General features: G+C 35.2%; 1 protein-coding gene across 1 annotated transcript; it reads right to left on the bottom strand.

Annotated features, from left to right (window-relative positions):
• Positions 1-6,358: 6,358 nt before the first annotated feature.
• Positions 6,359-7,968, bottom strand: LOC127078361 (GDSL esterase/lipase At5g45910). Its single transcript, XM_051018816.1, has 5 exons — positions 7,713-7,968; positions 7,346-7,567; positions 7,102-7,244; positions 6,701-6,974; positions 6,359-6,597 (listed from the first exon to the last, which is right to left on the bottom strand). Exons 1-5 carry the CDS (start codon positions 7,948-7,950, stop codon positions 6,359-6,361), a joined length of 1,116 nt encoding a protein of 371 aa, XP_050874773.1. The 5' UTR covers positions 7,951-7,968.
• Positions 7,969-20,355: the final 12,387 nt, after the last annotated feature.

Raw genomic sequence — 20,355 nt, 5'->3', positions numbered from 1 at the left:
CCATGATCTTAACTTATCATTTTGATCAAGAAATCATCAAGAATTTGAAGCTTGTTTGCTTTGGAAACCCTAATTCATCTGGGTATCTTGCGTGACTTCCTCAGCAAGTTTCTTCAACATTTGATAAATTATTTCAAGGGATACATCATATTACACCATCTTATGCATATATGATCCTCCATGAGTCCAATAGATCAATATAACTTCAAGTTTGCAAGTTGGTTCATGGTGGTTGGCCAGAGAAAGTCAACTAGTCAAAACTGGGGTTCCCTAAACCCTATCTCCTACCATTTTTATCATATGAAAATTATTCCAAGAGAAACGATACTCCTTATGACATTCCAAACAACTTCCATGTTGAGGTCAAGAGCTAGTTTTACTTGGAAAGTCATTTTTTATGGTGAAAGCTTATAGGTCATTTTGTCTGAACCCTAGTTAGGAGGCCAATTTCCAAGGACCATAACTTTCTCAATTTTTATTATATGAAGGCCATCCAAGTTTAATGATAAATTTAACGATGTTATGTTCAACTTTTATTCTTTGAAGAACTTCAAATTCAACTTGCAAGGGCATGTGCCAAGAGGAAACATTATAGGTCATTTTATGCCATTACCATTGAACAAGAGATTTTCTTCAACTTCTAAAATGCATAACTCCTTCATGCCAAATCCAAATGAGGTCAAATTTGTGACCAAATTTAATAGGTTGGAAATATCTAGAACTTTGATTAAGGAAATATTTCCATTTGAATCCCATAGCCAAATTATTGAAGGTGGAAGAAGTGAACATTTGGCTTGGTACTTAGAAAAATTTCAAATATGTTTGATTTTCCAAACGTCCACCTCAAAATTCATCATGATCCGAGCTTCAAATGGAAACATGTTCAAAATGAAAGTTGTTCCGCTTGATGTTACCTTTCCAAAAAGTCCAAGATCACCTCATTTGGCCAAGGATTTAAGGACTTGCGCATGGCTTTTCTTCAAGGTTCCATTTGGATGAATCTCATGACCACTTTCCATTTCCAATTGCATGACTACATGACACACTTTCAGCATTGCTCATGATCAACTTTGGACCTTTTGGCATCATTTGATGGGCCTATCACACGCCCATGCATCCATGGAAGTGAGAATTACTATTTTTGGCATTTTGATGAAAGTGTGTGGAAATCAATTGCATTGCCTATAAATATAACCCCTTCTTCTCAGAATTGGGGACACTGTACCCAAACTTTGATCCTGCAACCATAACCCTCACCATTAGAGGATAAACGTTAAGGTTTTCAATTGAAAATTGAGTTCCAATTTCACTTCTATTTTGAAGTTGAAACTCCAAGAATCCAAACCCTTCCTTGATCCAATTCACTTCTTGCAAGCATCTGAAGTCAAGCCAAGGCCAAGTGGAACCAAGATCAAGCAAGATTCAAGCTCCCTAAAAGCTGATTTTTTAGAAACATCATCTCTTCGATTCTCTCTCAATTCTCCACCATTTTCTTTGATTTTTGGTTGGCTAAAGTCCTACCAATGTATGCAACAAGATTTCGTTACTTTGAGGTTAAATCGAAGCAACTCAGTTCATGATCCTAAAAATTCAAATCCCAGTATCTTTTGATATACTTGGAATTGGAGAGAATTGAGGCCAAATTCGAGTTCCTAAGCATTTTTTCTTTGAGATAGTGTCCTTATTTTTCATTTTTCATTGAGATGAAGGTGGACCAGTCCGGTGAGGTTCACTGGAGAAGATGACCAGAACCCTAGCTTTGGTGGTGCGTTAGCATGCCTCCTGGTCATCTGATCATGTTTCAATATTTTAATCTGAGCCATTCCTTTTAAATACCAAGTGTATGGCGCGTTGGCTAGAGCGCATCGTGGATAGCACACGCTTGGCCATCAGATCTGCCACCTCAATTAATGAGGGAGATCTGATGGCCCTTGGTTTTTCTAATTTCTTTTTAATTTCTTATTTTTCATTTAATCCATTTATTTTGTTTAATTCATAGAAATTTCATTTTTAATCCAAAAAACATGGGACTTTCACCAAAAATCTTTAAATATTTTTCTCTTCCATATTCTAAATTAAAATTATTTTTTTGGATTAATTTTAATGCTTTTCATGAATTAAATGTTTTGTGCATATTTTTAATTGTTTAAATATACTCCTGACATTTCAAAAATAGTGAAATTTTTTGTCTAAGGTCCTTTGACCTTGTTTGACCTAGGATAAATCCCTTTGCCATTTATTTGGTGTTTTGAAGGGATTTTAGGTTTTGACCAAATTAAAATGTATTTTAATTCATTTTTAATGTGATTTTTAATTGATTAAATGTTTAAAAATTATGTTGAGCCATTTTTATGGTCCTGTGATGTTTGACTTTTTGTTTGGGCCTTGGTCAAGGTTTGTTTGACTTTTGTTTGATCAAAACCATTGGATTTAGGGGATTGATGAAATGTACATTTCATCTCCCAAAATGAATGGATGGTTTTGATTTGATGAAATTCCTCTCATGATCAATTTGTGTTTCTATCTTCCCTTCCCTCTTCATCTTAATCCCTATTCTTTCTCATTCCTTCATTTGACCAATGAAATCTCTAAAGTCTAAAGGCTAATTGATTCATCAATGACCTTGTGTTAGATGAATCAATACAAGTATGACTGAGATAAGTCCCTCCCTCTTGATCTTTTATTTTAGTGTGTGGTATGTTTTAGGAGTTTGGTTCTTCATACCAAATGTCTAACATGCATTAACACCTAAATTTTTATTGCCCGACTTCAGATAGTTGTGACTTCTACATAAGTCCAATTACGATTGCTTAACATAGAACTAAATTTGACCCTCAAGGCATAACATTCTAGTAAGTGATGTTGTAAGTCTCCCATTCTTCATGGAACTATGTGGAGACTTGACCTTTTTTCCTTTCATGGGAGCTAGTGGCATACTTGTTGAATTATCCATGTTGGAGCCCTTCTCATGGAAGATGTATTGGTTTAATGATTCATACTTGTGAATGAATGGTTGAGTGTTCTCCAAAGAATGACTTAATCAATTAAAAATCACCGCTAACACTTGACTGACTTTTAACTAACATTTGACTAACTCTTGTTAATATTTCTTTACTTTAAGTCATTTACTTTATGCAATTTAAATTTCAGTCATTTATCATTAGTTGCCATTTACATTTCATTTAACTTGTTTATGTTTATGTCATTTCCATTTTGCTCATTTGAGCCATATCTTGTGATTGTATATATATTTGTTTGTGTGCTTTGATTTTGTCTGTGGTCTTAGGACCCCTAAAACACTTAATAACAACAAAAAAAACATTAAAAAACATCTGGTGGACTATTGATCTTGATCTAAACTTTTGGACTTAGAATTAGGTAACATTCCCTGCGTAAAAAGGACTTGGCCAATGCTAACATTTTGAGACCAAACATCTTTTATACCAAACACATATGCACACATAAAGAAGGGTTCCCTATGAGTGTCTAGGACACTTTCGGTGCTAACACCTTCCCTTTGTGTAACCAACCCCCTTACCTGTAATCTCTGGAATTTTATTAGTTTTGATTTAAAAACTTTTTATCTTTGGGTTTTGTTCGTACTTTTTACCTTTTTCTTTGGAAACAATAAAAGCGCGGTGACGAATCTGGTTTTATTGATGTCAAAGTTTATCCATAGCTTGATGGTCATGAATTTACCGCTACATTAACCAATGAGTATTTACAGGTTCGTTTTCTCTATAGTTTTTTTTTCAAAATCTGTTTCAATAGCTTGTTTCATGATGTATGAACTTTCTTCTTGTTTTGACTTGTAGGTAGGGATGCAAACTTGTAGGTACGGATGTTAAGTTTACTGCTCTAACTTTAGCTTCATCCTTATTTCATTGTGGACACGCCATCATAGGATATGTATGCTATGTTTCTGAAGCATTCTATGAGTCGATATGTTGTATTTATTATTTATGGTTTATTGTTGATGAATGTTGTTGTTAATGTTTATTTAAAAGAGATAAGTTTATTATATATTATGTGGTTTGAGTGTTTCTCTAATCCATTTCCAAATATATAACTTTCCAAACTGCATTATAAAATTATGATATGCTAGATAAAGTTGTATTAGAAAACAAGTAAACGTTCAATTCTTGACAAAAATTCTTCACACCGTTAACTGCATGTTGTTCTTTAACCGTTAGAACTTGGTTTAATAATTTTAGGCCTTCAATCTCCTCTCTCTCCACCTCTAATATTGTTTGCAAAGTAGATAATATTTTGCTAAAATAACTAGAGGTAAAGGCAGGGGCGGTTGAAGAAGTAGGATAATTAAACCAAGTTCTTACTATTAAAGAGCAAAGGATAAGGTGTTGGAGACCTTTTGTCAAGAATTAAACGTGTACTTGTTCTTCTAATATAACATAATTTGTCATATTATGATATTCTAGTGCATATTCAAAGGTTATATATTTATTGAGCATTTGAGAAATAAGTATTCCACATAATTTATAATAAACTCAGGTCTATATATCACAATGGTTGTTTAGCACAACCATTGTTAAATATGTTGCATTAAACAATATAACAACGGTTATTTAAAGTAATTGTTGTGGTAGGTAGCTCACTATATAGATACAATCACGGTTGCACGACCGTGGTGGAAAACATCATACATACAACCACACCTTACCTCACAAAGGTTGGTTCACGTGGTGGTATCCATTTTCCAACTGTTGTAATAGGTGTTTTCTGTAATAGTGCTAAATTTATACAAAATGAAACATAGGTGCATGATTAGGATCCAAAAATATGAGCTAGTACAAATGGTTGTCGTGGGTCTTAACTACGATATTTTAAAGAAAATGTTTAACCTTAAACTTAGAGGTAAATCAGAATTGGATATAATTCTGATTTGATCGCAAAATTAAACCTTCATAAAGAAAAATACATGAAAAAAGAACATTTTTCTCAAAAGAACCTTACTATCTAAGTGTTTATATATATATATATATATATATATATATATATATATATATATATATATATATATATATATATATATATATATATATATATATATATAGAGAGAGAGAGAGAGAGAGAGAGAATAATCACAACACTACTATGAAAAACACATTATACCTCGGTTTAAAAAGGATTTTTACCTCAGTTCACATGCGAGGTAACGAAGGGGGTCATGAAAACTTGTCATTTCCCCCCGATTGTTGATCCACCGAGCGGAAAATGATATTGGTCATTAGTTTGATCTTCAACAATATTACTTTTGTATTTTCAAAACTATAAAGCGCGTGCCACATACCTCTTGATTTTTGTTATTACCCAAGGGAAAAATTATGTATTTACGTCGGATTGAAATAATAACTTAGGGGAAAACATTTTTTTTGAGTCGATGGAATCCCATTTTAGGGGTGTTTTGAAAGGTAAATGAAAATTTAGAGTCTAGTTATGTAAAGTATTCATGCAAAAGAACTTCCACGTCGGGTATAAGGGACAAAAGAAGGAATAGATTAATTTATAATTTAAAAAATAGAAAGCGTCATATTTTGGGAAATTCATGCAAATGATATTACCCATTGGTTGGGAAAAATAATCAAGGGAAAAGATAAGTTTAAAAATTAAAATAAAATAAATAGAAAAATAAGGGTCATTTGAAACAATGGGACATTTAAGTAAATAAGTTAAAGAAATCAATATTTTTGAATGTGAGTATTTAGTTTATTTTTATTGTATCATGAGTATTTATTTTTCATCCAACAAATATTAATTTCCTAAATCAAAATCAAAATAAATAAATAAACAAATAAGGAAAAAGGGAAAGACGCCATCTGGAAAAATATAACGCTTGGTCTCTAAGCCAATTGAAGAACAAAGAAAAATAGAAAATGTAGTAACTAAGATTCAAAGTAAGGTCCCTGATAGATCTATTTCCTTAATAGTTAACAAAAACAAGGCAATGGATTGTAATTTTTATTAAAAAAACAATTAAACATAGCATTCCGAGGAAATATACCTCAGTTAATTGTTGGACGAGGTAAAAGTTTTATTAATGGTTGGACGAGGTAAAAGTTTTATTATAGAGTGTGTTATTTGTAATAGTACAATGAAATTAATTTTTCTTTTCAAACAATGAGAGTACTTATTATATGAAGGTAAATAAATTTTTTACATATATAACTATTGAAAATATAATGGCATTTTTATTTCATTTACCGATAATATTTCAAGTTAAAAAGAAATTTATATTTATTTTGTAGAATACATTTGAAATTATCCTAGTAGAGATAAAGTATAATTGTATTTAGCATTCATCAAAAAATGTCTTTCATAAAGTGTGCAGTCATGATCTCTATGCTATCTTAAAAGGAGCAGATTTTAGAGAAGGATTTGCATAAGGTCCTTCCATTAAACCTTTTGCTATTTGCTTGTGTGCTGCTTCAGTAAAGTGGGCTCCATCCCAATTTATTTGTTTTGAAGGATCAGAGCAAACAGTTGTACCAGGCATTCCACAAAACTTTTCATTAATATTGTATGGTCCACCACCTCCACAACAAGCTTTCAAAAATTCAACCTTATCAGAAATGAATCCTGCAATATTAATGTATACAAAATAGCGTATGTGTTAAAAAGAACTTCACAATAACAAATTAATGTAAACTTGATATGAAAATAAAATACTATATCCACAAACCATATTGTTGTGGTGCTTGATATAAACGTTTGGCATCGTTGTAGTAGTCAAAATATACTATCTTAGTTTGAGGATGTTTCTGTTTTAATGTCTCTATAGAATTTTTTAGTTGTTCATTAAAGTATTCAGTAAAAGTGTTGTAAGATATCAAACACCCAAATTCATCATAGTCTTCTTTCTTTTTACTATTCACCATAGACAGTAATCCAGCATTGCAGCCTATTGGAAAGTTTCCTGGAACCACTAGCTCTACTGCTCCTTCTTCGAGTAATGCCTAGCATAGAAATAAATAAATTATTTACATGTATTAAAGAATATTATTTACTCAATAATATTAAAACTTAAACATAATTATTCTACAAATGAAAAATATTTAACTTTTAAAATTTGATATAACATACTGAAGTTGTATTTGTAATGGATTCGACGATTAAAGGAACTATTTCACGAAGTTCTGTAATAGTTTTAGAAATATGAGAAAAAACATCATTCCCACCAATCTCTCCCACTAGAAACAATGATTTTTTGAAGAACTTGTCACACTCTAAGAATTCAGATAAAAAAACAAAAAATATGTTAGTCATATAGAATAAAATTTATGTATGTGACACAAAATATATAGTATGAAAGGAGATAGGGAAAAACCTTTTTTGCTTTTACATAAGGATGATTTTATCTTTTTAAACCAACCAAGCTGCACATTCAATGAGTTTTCTGTCGCTGGTGGTCTAACTCCGCTACGATCAAAATACTTGAACTCAAGTGCAGTTGCACCAGCATATGCAAAGTTAACTCCCTTTTTTATATCTTCTTGGTTTTGGGTGATATTTTTATAGGCCGGTAAAAAAGGTAACCCGTATGCTTCAGCTGCAATTAAAATGATTGTGAGCTAGTGAGTTTTTCACTCAAAAATATGTCAAAATTAAGAATTATTTATTTTACTTAAACAACTATATTAAGAATGGTTGAACCATAAGGTACTAGAAAAAGAGTAAAGTACGTGAAAAAGTACCTATGAAATCTATGATGAGTCTCCCATTAGACATACGTCCCGCTGGATGTTTGAAGTACGTTGAACCATAAGGACTATTTTTATCCATTGGTGGATGGTCAAATGCAGCATTTCCGGTGTCACTTGTAGAGTCACCAAAATTAAATATGGCTTTGTATGGTAGATGATTAGCATTTGAAACAATATTTCCAAAAATACCATATACAATGGTGATACTAAAGAGATATAAGATATTCATGGCGTTATGAAAAGTTAGAAAAGAACTAATATTGATGTGTGATTGGAAATGAGAATTATCAATGTTATATATACTTGCTCATTTTTCTGTTTTATAGCGATCTTTTAAATGTTAGTTGGAACTTGTTTAACTATTATTTATTTTTATAATGTTGTGATGTTAGAACTAACAAATAACATCCAACACATATACATCAAATGACACGTGTTTATTATGCTAAAAATAATATTTTGTTGTCATTAGTGTTTTATTGTTGTTTTTTCAATTTCTAATTTTTCCTATCCACCTAAACTCTCCAAAATAAATCCATACACTAAAATTAGAAATCCTAATAATTTTGTTATATTTAGTATAAATTGTGTTTTAGTGGCTTTATCTACCATACATTTTCACAAGTTTTTTTAATTTATCGTTTCTTACCATTGATTCAACCATAATTAGAAAATATTTAATTAGTAAACCTTATTTTTATAATTATTCAACCATTATCAACATGAATAAAGTTTGTATATATACTATAGAAAGAAGAAAGTTATTGTGATGTAGTAGTAGTGAATTTATAGAAATGGGTTAAAAAAGTAACTTCCAACGAAAAAATACAATATCTTTATAAAAAAAGTATTTGGTAATGTATTTAAAAACCATTATTTTATATTCTTTATTATTAATTTTCTTTTAACATGTCCAATCAAATCAAAATTCGAATTATACACAAAATATCAAATTTGGACTTTAATATACAAGTATTATTTACTTACATATGTTCTTTTTCTTTTCGTGGAAGTTGTAAGACCCTAATTTTGACCCTAAGATCCCTCATGGCATCATAGCATTGCTCAGTGCATTGCCTCAAGGATCATATCATGTTTGGATCCTTAACCCTAGGGTTGGGACTTGTGTGAGTGGTTTGAAACCACCAAGCATGCTTGTATTGTATATTATTTCATTTCTTATTTGATTACTAACCAAAAGCACAAAAATATGTCACTGACTCTTTTTTGTTTTGAAGCTCAAGTGATCATGTGCTCCAATGCTCCTAGGAAGCTCCTAAGCTCAATGCTATGGCTAGTTGAAGATGAGAAAAAGCATGACAATGATCCACAAAGCTCCTAATCATCATATATGTCTCCCAAGTATCTCAATTGGCCAATTTTATCAAGACAACCCAAAGGGCTTGAGGATTGTTTCCCAAGGAAACCCTAATTCAACTGTGCTTTGACTGTGCCTTGCTCATGAAGCAACCTCAACCTATGATAAAATTCAATCAAGGGAAGTTCTTTCATTCATTATTTTATGCATATATGGTCCCATGTGAGGCCCCTCAATCATTCATTCATCAAGATTGGAAGTTTGACCTTGAAAAGTTGACCAGTTAAGTCATCTAACTAAACTCAGGTCCACTAAGATGTAACTTTTGATGTGTTTGTCAAATGAAGATGACCCAAGAGCAAAAATGTTCTTAAGAACCATATGAACAACTTTCATGTTCATAAAAAATTCATTTGAAACTTGGAAGGTCATCATTCATTTCAAAACATTATAGGTCATTTTGACTGAAACCCTAATTATAAGGTGAGACCTAATGCATTGAAAAGATTAAGATGTCTACTTCAAATGTTATGTTGGACAAAATTTCATAATCCTAAAATAAATACATGTGATAATAGAAAACATTATATGTCACCTTGGACCTAGGTCATTGAATTTAAAAAAGTGCCCAACTTCAAATGCCCATAACGTCTTCATGAAAACTCCAAATGATGCAAAATTTGAGTCTAAATTGAGCATCTTGAAAAGATCTACAAATTTTATGTTGGAGGTTTTTTCCATTTGAATCTTGAATCATGGAAACAAAGGGGCTTGAATAGGCTTGCTTTTGGTGAAAATTTTCAAAGGGTGACCTAGACATGTTTTGTGCCCAAAATTTCACAGCCAGCTTTAATTAATTTCCAAATGCCAAATGAATTTTTGCCCAACATGACTTTTGTTCCTTATTTCAAGGGCTTTCCAACCATTACTCACATTATTTTTTTGGACTTTCCATGTGTGAGTTTCGAAGAGCTCTTTCTTTATGTTCATTTTTGCATTTCATGGTGAAACTTAATGTGCAAGCCTTTTCCTTCCAAATTGCACGTCCATTTCCACTTCACTTGATCTCAGCATGGTTTAGCACCCATCATTGGGCCTCACATGCGCTTGTACAGGCCCATGCACCAAAGTTCAAATTTTCCATGCACACGAGGGAACCATGAACTCAGCCCTCTTCAGCTATAAATAAGCATTCAATCTCATTCATTTAGCAACCTTGTGGAGACCTGAAATGCTGCAACACTGAATTCCCAACCATTACAAAAGGAATTTTCAGATTTTTCTCTCTTTTTCAAGCTTGAAATTCAACATCATTAATTGATTTTCAAAGCTCAATTCCTTAGCCTATCATCTCCATTTCATCTCCAGAGTAGAAAGGGATCAAGATATTGAAGAATTCGTGGCCCTAAGAGCTCTAATTCAGAGGTAGAACTTCAAACTTTTTGGATCTAGATCTTGCAATTCAATGTAGTATTCTCTTGTTTGTGTGGTTTTTTGAAGTCCTCACACTTGAGGCAGACCAGTGGTGGTCTTAATTCTTCATTTCGTGCATTTACAGTTGACACACCATGATCTTCCATCTCATATTTCTCTTAAAATAGGAAGAGTCAGGAAGATCCATGGGCACAGTGGTGATGTACATCACCTGAGCTTCATTTTGATGTCCTTGTTTTTCATTTTCATTACAAATTTCTTCTCTGCAAGTGGTGGCCGGATTCTGGTATCTCACCAGAGAAGATGGTGGTTTCCACCACCATCACCACGTGTGCACTTTCCAGCCCTTGGATTGCTTGGCCATGTTATAATCTCATGCGTTCGTTATGTTTACTTATTTTAAATCATCATGCCGCGCAGTTGACTCAAGTGTACCATGCACCCTCATATCTGAGTCGTTTCTCCTTGCCACGTCAATTAATGAGTTTGATCTAGTGGCCACACTTTTTTTTATTATTTCTATTTTCTTTTAATTTCAGTTAATTCCTTTTATTTTCAAAAATTCATAAAAAATTTATTTGAAGTCATAAAAATATGAGACCAATGCCAAAAAATTTCTTGAAAAATATAGTTTCAGATTTTGATTTTTAATTATTTTTGTGACTTCATTTAATATTTTTTGTGAATTATTTGGTTTTTAATAGTTTTAATTCATTTTAAAATACTTTCTGATATTTGAAAAAATCCAAAAATATTTTCCTAACACCTATGGATCATGATAAGTCAATGAAAAATAGTCTCATCAATTTCTTATTTGATTTGAGATTTATTTGAGATTTTAATTCATATTGTGTTATCTTTTATTGTTTTAATTATTTTTAAATACTTTCTGATATTTGAAAAAATCCAAAAATATTTTCCTAACACCTATGGATCATGATAAGTCAATGAAAAATAGTCTCATCAATTTCTTATTTGATTTGAGATTTATTTGAGATTTTAATTCATATTGTGTTATCTTTTATTGTTTTAATTATTTTTAAATACTTTCTGATTTCCAAAATTGTTGAGAAAATTTGTCAAAGTTTATTTGACCATGTTAGACCTATGAGAATTTAATTGGACTTGTTGAAGTTGATTTGAATTAAATTTGAGGTTTGACCTTATTTGGATTATTTTTATTTTGCATTTTATTTTAATTCAAAAATACTAAAAAATTATGGTTGACTTGTAATCTTCATTTCTTTTCTGTTTGGCATTGATTGTTGATGACTTGGCTCACATTTGATCAATTGAGTTTGGTACTTGAATTCTTTTTCCCTCCATTTCATCTTCATCCAATTCTTTTCATCATTTGGCCAATGAGTTAATGTCTTATGGTTGGTCTTGACAAACAAGTGGTTTAACCTTCTTTGATCCAAGCCAAACTCAACTTGATTCAAGATCAAGTGAGTTGTTTTGTGTCCAATATAGGTTGCTTCTTGGTCAAGCAAAAAACCTAAAGTCCATACAAGGTCCTTCCCCTTTTGTTTTGGCATGGCAAGTTCGTGGAGCTTGGCTTACTAGTCATGATCTCTAACTTGTGTTTATTTGCCTATAATTTTATTGACCGGTCTTAAATAGGTGTGACTACTACATTAGTCCACTTACGATTGCTTAACATAGCGCTACATTATCTTATGACAAACTAACATAACTTCACTAATTACTAACTTTAATTTGAGCATTTAATTTCTTGCCCTTTACTTTTAATGCCATTTATTTTTTGCTCATTTATTCATATTGCTTTTCATTTTGCTCACTTGAGCATATATTTTATGTTTATGTCATTTTTATTTTGCTCATTTGAGCTCATTATGGTATATAAATATATTGTTGTCTTGTGTTTGTTTTGTGTGAACCAATAGCATAAGGAGAAAGGACTTAGAATTAGGACTTACCTATGCTTAAAGGAGTTCAAGACCAACTAGGCCTCACGCCTTTAGAATGCTAAACTTGTTGAAGAGCAACTAGGCCTCATGCCTTTAGAATGCTAAATTTTAAAGTTGACTTTAAAGGACTTCTCATCTAAACTTATTCTTTGTCCATTCCTCTTATTGTGTTATGGACTTTTTGATGTTTGCTCTTGTATGATAGGGATTCCATCTTGAGATAGTAAAAAGGAGGACCATTGTCATGAGTAGCCAAGTTAAGAGAGACAAGCCAAATAGAGATCCTTGGAGCTTGAATCCAAATTGATTGATTGCTTGATTGTGTACTAAGTCTAAAAGAAAGGAGCATCTTAAGTCATCTATATGAATTAAAGAAAAGGAACTCCAAGGGCTTATCTTTCCCCTCTTATCTTTGTTTGCTTTAGGGCTAACCCTTCTCTTCTTCTCCCCACTCTAACCAAGCCAAAATCTTTTCTTGTAAACTTTGACTTTGTCTCAAACTAGAAACCTAGGCCTTATGCCTTTGACTTTTCAAAATCTTTTCATAAATACTCATTGAGAATAAATCTAAATCCAACTTTGACTTTATTTTGTAAATACATCTAACTTGTAAATATAACTCATTTCAAGTTGTTTTGTGGTTCCAATGATCACCTTTGTTAAAACCTTTTCATAAACATTAGTCATAGGTTTTAGTTATCATAGTGGTTGATGTAAATCTCACCTCATCCTTAGTGATTGGATTATAAGTCTTCCATACTTATTATAGGGTTAACCCCTCACTAGTATGTTGAAGCCTTCCTCACATGGTGGATTGTTGGTTTAGGTTGAGTTTTCTCCCTTTGATAACAAAAGACCTTAAGGCTTTTGATCAAATCAATTCACCAATCTTTGAGATTTTTACCCCGAACTACGAGGTTTTGATCCTCCTTTGTGATGGTACATAGGCAATGGATTCATCCATTCAAACAACAAAATTTGTAAATATAATCTATTCTCTCTTCATCCCTCCAATCTTTTGTACAAATCTTTTCACAAATACCAACCTACAACACATGTTTGAAAAAAGGGTTCCCTTAGAGTACTAAGGATGTTTTGGGTGCGTAAAACCTTCCCATTTCATAACCAACCCCCTTACCCAGATCTCTGACATTTTTATTAGTTTTTGATTTGAAAAACTTCTTACCTTGGCTTTTGTTCGCTTTTTAGCCTTTCATTTGGACAAATAAAAGTGCGGTGGCGACTCAAATTGTATGTTTACTTTTTGTTTAGTCAATAAACCTAAAGGTAACGAATACCCTGCTACAGAAAAGTGGCGACTCTGCTGGGGATACACACTCTCTAGTGGGTCTAACCTACTTTTTGCTTATGTGTGTTGTATGTTTATATTTATTGGTGACATATTTTTGTGCAAATTTGGGATGACTGTATTGTTTGTAATGTATGAATTGCTTGATATATTAATTGCTTGTATGCTTGGTGGTTTCTTGTGAGATGAGTTCTATACCCGAACTTGAATGCACTTGTGATAGGAGAATGGCATAGTCTTGTTGGCTTGTGTGGAGTTATTCCTTAACAAGTTGACTTGCAAGTACATTCACTTGGTGGAGGTCTTGTTGGGATCAATAATGTCACACGCGTAGTCGTGGTTAGGCATTACTCTTTCCAATATAAACCTTAGAAGCCAAGGACCTTAGATACCTAGCCCATCTTGGCCTATTTTAGGACGTAGTGTGAAGTTCGTTCAAGTGTAAGACTTGAGGCGATTGTTACGCGATATTACACTCATAAGAGTCCCTATTGAGACTATTTTTGGAATACGAGTAGTCGTTTTATCCGATAACATCCGAAAGATGGGATGATGACTATGGGGACCTTTTAGAAAATGATTGTTAGGTTTAACCATAGTACACTCCCTTTGGGTGGTTCTTAACCGAGACTCCATGCTCGTGACTCGCAACAAACCCTTGATTTGCGGTTGATTTGTTCTCGTATATCCTCAATATCAATGGAACTTGGGTATTGATAAGGTGTAAACCATAATCCACTAAAATGGATGATTGATATTGACGATGACATGAGCCATCCCGTGACCTTTGTGTGGTGTGACTTGCTTGATCCTTAAGTGTGATTGTTGCATCCATGCATTCATGCATTCATTTGCATCCATATCATCAATAATAAAAAATTTCAAGGAACTTAAGAGGTATATTTGCAAATTTTCAGACATGGATAAGCAAAGAAGGAATACGAAGAAGTACAGTTTTAGACAACCCGACTTGAAAGAGTTAAGGAGTTTGGAATCTTATGTATTAAAACCCTTGGAGTTCAAAGCTTGCCATGGGAAGCTTCTGCCTATTCTTTATATTAAGGTGGATGAAGATATGATGAGTGTGTTGGTGTAGTTCTACGATCCTCTGTATCAATGCTTCGCTTTTCCGGATTTCCAGCTTTTGCCTCCACTTGAGGAAAATGCCTATCATGTGGGTATACCTATTCTTGATCAGTTGTCGTTCAGTGGTTTAGAGAAGATTCCGTCTTCTCAAGAGATTGTTGACATGCTTCATATAGACGTATCTGACATTGTTGCTAATATGACTACCAAAGGTGGAAATTAAAGGTCTCCCGTCTGATTTTCTCATTGCCAAAGCTACTTTGTTTGGGAAGGCTATGAGTAAGGAAGCTTTTGAAGCCATATTTGTACTCCTCATCTATGGGCTAGTGTTATTTCCCAACATCGACAACTTCGTGGATGTGAACGCTATTAGGATCTTCTCTTCTCTTAATCCCATTCCAACTCTGTTGGGTGACACTTATTTCTCTTTACATATGAGGAATGCGAAGGGTGGTGGTTCCATTGTGTGCTTTCTGCCTCTGTTGTACAAGTGGTTTATTTTGCACTTGCCTCAGACGCTTTCCTTCAAGGAGAACAAGGGATGTCTACGGTGGTCCACGAGACTTATGTCTCTCACTAATGATGACATCTCTTGGTACAATCGTGTTTATGACGGCGTTCAGATTATTGACTCTTGTGGTGAATTCTCCAATGTACCTCTTCTTGGTACATGTGGTGGAATTAACTACAACCCTGCTTTGGCTCGCCGTCATCTTGGGTTCCCCTTAAAGGATAAACCTAACAACATTTTGTTGGAAGGCTTGTTCTTTCAAGAGGGTAAAGATCCCTAGAACTTGAAGGATAGGATGGTCCACGCCTAGCGCAAAGTTCATAGGAACGGGAGGAATGAGCTTGGTCCGAAGAACTGTGTTGCTTTGGAACCTTACACCTCTTGGGTAACGAAGAGAGCTCTTGAGTACCGCATACCATACGAATGTCCGAAACCTACCCCTATGGTTATGGTTGGGCCTTCAACCCTCCCTAATCAAGGAGTAGAGGAGTTGAGAGATAAAGACCGGTCGCGTGCATGGGTTCGTGAGCGTGAGGAACTTCTTCAGCAACTCAAAGATAAGGATGCAGTGATAGAGTTTCTGGAGCATTAGGTTATTGATGAGCCTGATGATGTGGTTACTTATCTCCTTCCTCACTCATCTAGGTTTCAGAAGAGGAAGTATGATCAACTTGCCAAGGAGAAGGCCGATATGGAAGCAGCTTATGAGAGAGAGGTGAAGAGGCTTTGTGCAACTTATCTTCCAATCTCGAAGGCTTTGGATGATTGTTTCTAGGGCTCCATAATATGTTCATTATCCTTTTCTCTTGTATTGTATTTGGTTACCAAAACTGTATTACTTCCTTGGTGTACAAAGTTTCTAAATATTATTGCTATGAGTATTCCATATATGTCTTAAAAGTTAAATATTTTTTAAACATTTTCAAATAGATATCTAAAAAGTTCCTCTGATTAAAAACAAATCATGTGCACAAACATTGCATGCATCATATGCATAAGCAGGTTTTGTTCCGAGCTCTTGATTAGTGGTCTAACCCTTTGCTCTTCATTTATTTTAAAGACAAACTGACGCACCGGTATAATACCAGAGCAAATCATCCAAAGATAATGGAACATCTCGAGCAAGAGAATAGGGGCCTGAAGGAAGAGATCGCTAGACTGACTGCCATGATGGAGTCAGTATTGGCCGCGCAAAGTCAAGTTTCACCAACTCCTGCAACTCCTCCCGCGAGGACGGTCATATCTGAGGTAGCTACTTCAATTGTACCTGCTGCAACAACCCACTTCGCTCTGACTATGCCAGTTGGGTTCCCTTGGGGAATGCCTTCCAATTTCATGCCAGAGGGTTTTGCTCCTACTCTCGCTTTTATGCCGGCATCTAGCCCGGTCCTGTTTGTGCCACCTCCCGTTGTGCACACCCTTCCCCGCGTTGAAGACACCATTTATCATTCCGAGCCATCTGAGGGCCCGGACGTATATGAAAAAATGGATGAAATGAAATATCAATTCCTTGAGCTGCGCAAGGAACTAAAGACTATGAGGGGTAAAGACCTCTTTGGGAAAAGCGTTGCAAAGTTGTGCCTGGTGCCCAACATTAAAATCCCTTTTAAATTCAAAGTGTCTGACTTTGAGAAGTATAAGGGAAATACATGCCCGCTCAGCCATCTTGTGATGTATGCTCGCAAGATGTCAACACAAACTGAGAACGACCAACTGCTGATTCACTACTTTCAGGATAGCCTGACAGGTGCTGCGCTCCGGTGGTATATGGGGCTGGAAAGTGAAAGCATCCGCACTTTCAACGATCTAGGCGAGGCCTTTGTAAAGTGGTACAAATATAATGTGGATATGGCTCCAAACAGGGACCAGTTGAGGGCAATGTCCTAGAAGGATAAGGAGACCTTCAAGGAAAACGCCCAGAGATGGCGAGAGCTGGCAACTCAGATAGTGCCACCCCTGGAAGAGAAGGAGATGTCAAAGATCTTCCTGAAGACATTTGAGCTCTTTCTATTACGAGAGAATGATTGCTAGTGCTCCCTCAGACTTCACCGAAATGGTGAATATGGGAATGAGGCTAGAGGAAGGGGTCCGCGAAGGATGTTTATCTCGAGATGATGGTTCCTCAGCAAAGAAGTATGGAGGATTTGCTAGGGAAAAGGAGGGAGAGATTCATGTTGTGTCCTCCCATGTTAAAAGAACCGTCAACCAACACCAGGTGGCTCATATAGCACCTGCTTTCAGAGAAGTTCATCAACAACAACCACAACAACAACAAAATCGTCAACAACAACAGGCTTACCAGCCTCGCAACAATAATAACACCAGCACCAGCAACTACGAGAGGAAAAGGGTAACTTTTGACCCGATTCTGATAAGAAGAATTTGAGGAGATTATCTGGTAATTTCAACCTTAATGGTGATGTGCTTTACAAGAGGAATTTTGACATGGTTATACTCAGATGCATGGATAGACACGAAGCAGACCTGTTGATGACTGAAGTCCATGAGGGTTCATTTGGTACTCATTCCAATGGACATGCTATGGCAAAGAAGATGTTGAGAGAAGGCTACTATTGGCTGACAATGGAGTCTGACTGCTACAAGTATGTGAAGAAATGCCACAAGTGTCAGATTTATGCGGATAAGATTCATGTTCCCCCGACACTTATGAATGTTATTTCCTCACCATGGCCTTTCTCCACGTGGGGAATTGACATGATTGGCATGATTGAGCCGAAAGCGTCCAATGGACACAGGTTTATTCTCGTAGCAATTGATTACTTCACTAAGTGGGTTGAAGCTGCGTCATATGCAAATGTGACCAGGCAGGTGGTCGTGAAGTTTATCAAGAACCAACTCATATGTCGTTATGGTGTGCCAAATAAGATCATTATTGATAATGGATCTAACTTGAACAACAAGATGATGAAAGAGCTGTGTAGCGAGTTCAAGATTGCGCATCATAATTCTTCTCCCTATAGACCCAAGATGAATGGGGTTGTTGAAGCTGCTAACAAGAACATCAAGAAGATTATTCAGAAGATGGTTGTTATGTACAAAGATTGGCATGAGATGTTGCCATTTGCTTTACATGGTTATCGTACATCCCTCCGTATTTCAACAGGGGAAAACCCTTTCTCTATTGTATATGGCATGGAGGCTGTGCTCCCCGTGGAGGTTGAGATCCCATCAATGAGAGTCTTGATGGAAGCCAAGTTAACTGAGGCTGAATGGGTTCAAAGTCGTTATGACTAGCTGAATTTGATTGAAGAAAAGAGATTAACTACATTGTGCCATGGTCAGTTATACCAGCAGAGGATGAAGAAAGCCTTTGACAAGAAGGTCGAGCCTCATGTGTTTTGAGAAGGTGACCTCGTGCTCAAGAAAGTCTTGTCATTCGCGCCCGATTCCAGGGGCAAGTGGACTCCAAACTATGAAGGTTCATACGTTGTTAAGAGAGCCTTTTCAGGCGGTGCTTTGTCGCTTACAACTATGGATGGGGAGGATTTCACTCGTCTTGTGAATTCGGATGCAGTCAAGAAATACTTCTCCTAAAATAAAAACAGAATAGCTCGCTAAGTTGAAAACCCTAAAGGGCGGCTTAGGCAAAAATGAGCGTCTCGATGGATTGAAAACCTGAAAGGGCGGTCTAGGAAAAAGTTAGAGACATAAAAAAAATGAATATACATATCCCGCTAGATTGGGTACCTCACCCTGGGGCAATCTAGGCAGAAATTAGGGATTTGGCAAGTAACTGCATCCTGACAAGACGTTGTTCTACAACTGTCATCTATCAAAAATTCTCGCTCAGTCATCATCAACCGAAGCTTCAAATACAATGAATTCAGAGTTGGTAGAGAAACAGTCATTATGTTCAATGTAGCCCTTTTTCCATGTATATCACCAATTTCAAATTTGTAAAGATCCATGGAGTCTCGCCATTCGCGGACTACCATTCCATTAAATAAATTTGAGCCTTTATCCAATTCTTGGCACTCTTACTTGTTTTTGTTTAACAAATATTTGCATGTTTTAATTGATGAGTATCATTTTTTTAAAACAAATAAAGTTTTGTAAACTGTTTTAAACAAAATGAACATTCACAAAGACTAAAAGGATAAATGGAATGTCCTCAGTGCTCTCCCAAGGATAGTACAATTTCCAAAACCGTAAGACATTTGTTCATATTCTGGCATGTTTATATCCTCTTCATCAGCTTTAAGTTGTCTCCTCAGCAGGAAGTTGTCTAGAACAATCGGTGGAGGGTCTGTTCCCCTTTTCATCCCCGGCTTGTCACGTGTTAACGAAGGATTCATTTCTGATTCCCTCAGCCAAGGTAGTTCCTTTGAGAATGCTTCAAGTTTATCCCTAGTGGAGCAAATTATTCTTTCTTCCCTTAGCAGAGTTTCCTCTCCAGCAGTTAGAAGGGAGTGTTTTATTGATGTATATTTGGTTGGTGTTTGTTCCCCACGGAACTTCACATCATTCCTTCGTATGTTCCCTAGTAGAGTTTCTTCTACGGCGGATCTTATTGATATTCAGCAACCTGTTCCCGAGAATTGATGGAAAATCCCCGACAGTTTCTTCTGCGTCTTCCTTATATCAGGACTGTTGGCCCTCTAGAAGACTCCTCTTGTGAAGAATTTTGTTTCTTGCAGATGAAAGTTGTGACTCTGCTTGTCCCCAACTATGATTGTTGTCTTCCCATGTTTGATCGTCCCCTCCAGAGCGGAATTCTCCTATAGGCTTTTCCCTTCTTGTTGAGATGTTATGTCGGATGTCCGTTCGCGATTCTTGGACCTGTTTGTGTTAGATATGCCTGTCTGTCAGCATTAATCATACACAAATCATGCATATACATGCACAATTATAGCATTCAGATATTCATAATTGCATTCCTTGCCATATATCTTTTCTTGTTATCTCCTGCTATTGGTGAAATGTTCTTTCCCAAGCAGATATTTGTGTCTGCTCTCTCCATATAGAGTCAGCCCCATAGGTAGAAAGTGTCTGTCTTTTCTTCTCTCTTCCCCCACAGAGTTATG

This window comes from Lathyrus oleraceus, chromosome 5, assembly GCF_024323335.1.
Source record: "Lathyrus oleraceus cultivar Zhongwan6 chromosome 5, CAAS_Psat_ZW6_1.0, whole genome shotgun sequence".
NCBI lineage: Eukaryota > Viridiplantae > Streptophyta > Magnoliopsida > Fabales > Fabaceae > Lathyrus > Lathyrus oleraceus.
The sequence above is the reverse complement of the archived record's forward strand: the minus strand, read 5'-3'. Positions and strand labels throughout refer to the sequence as shown.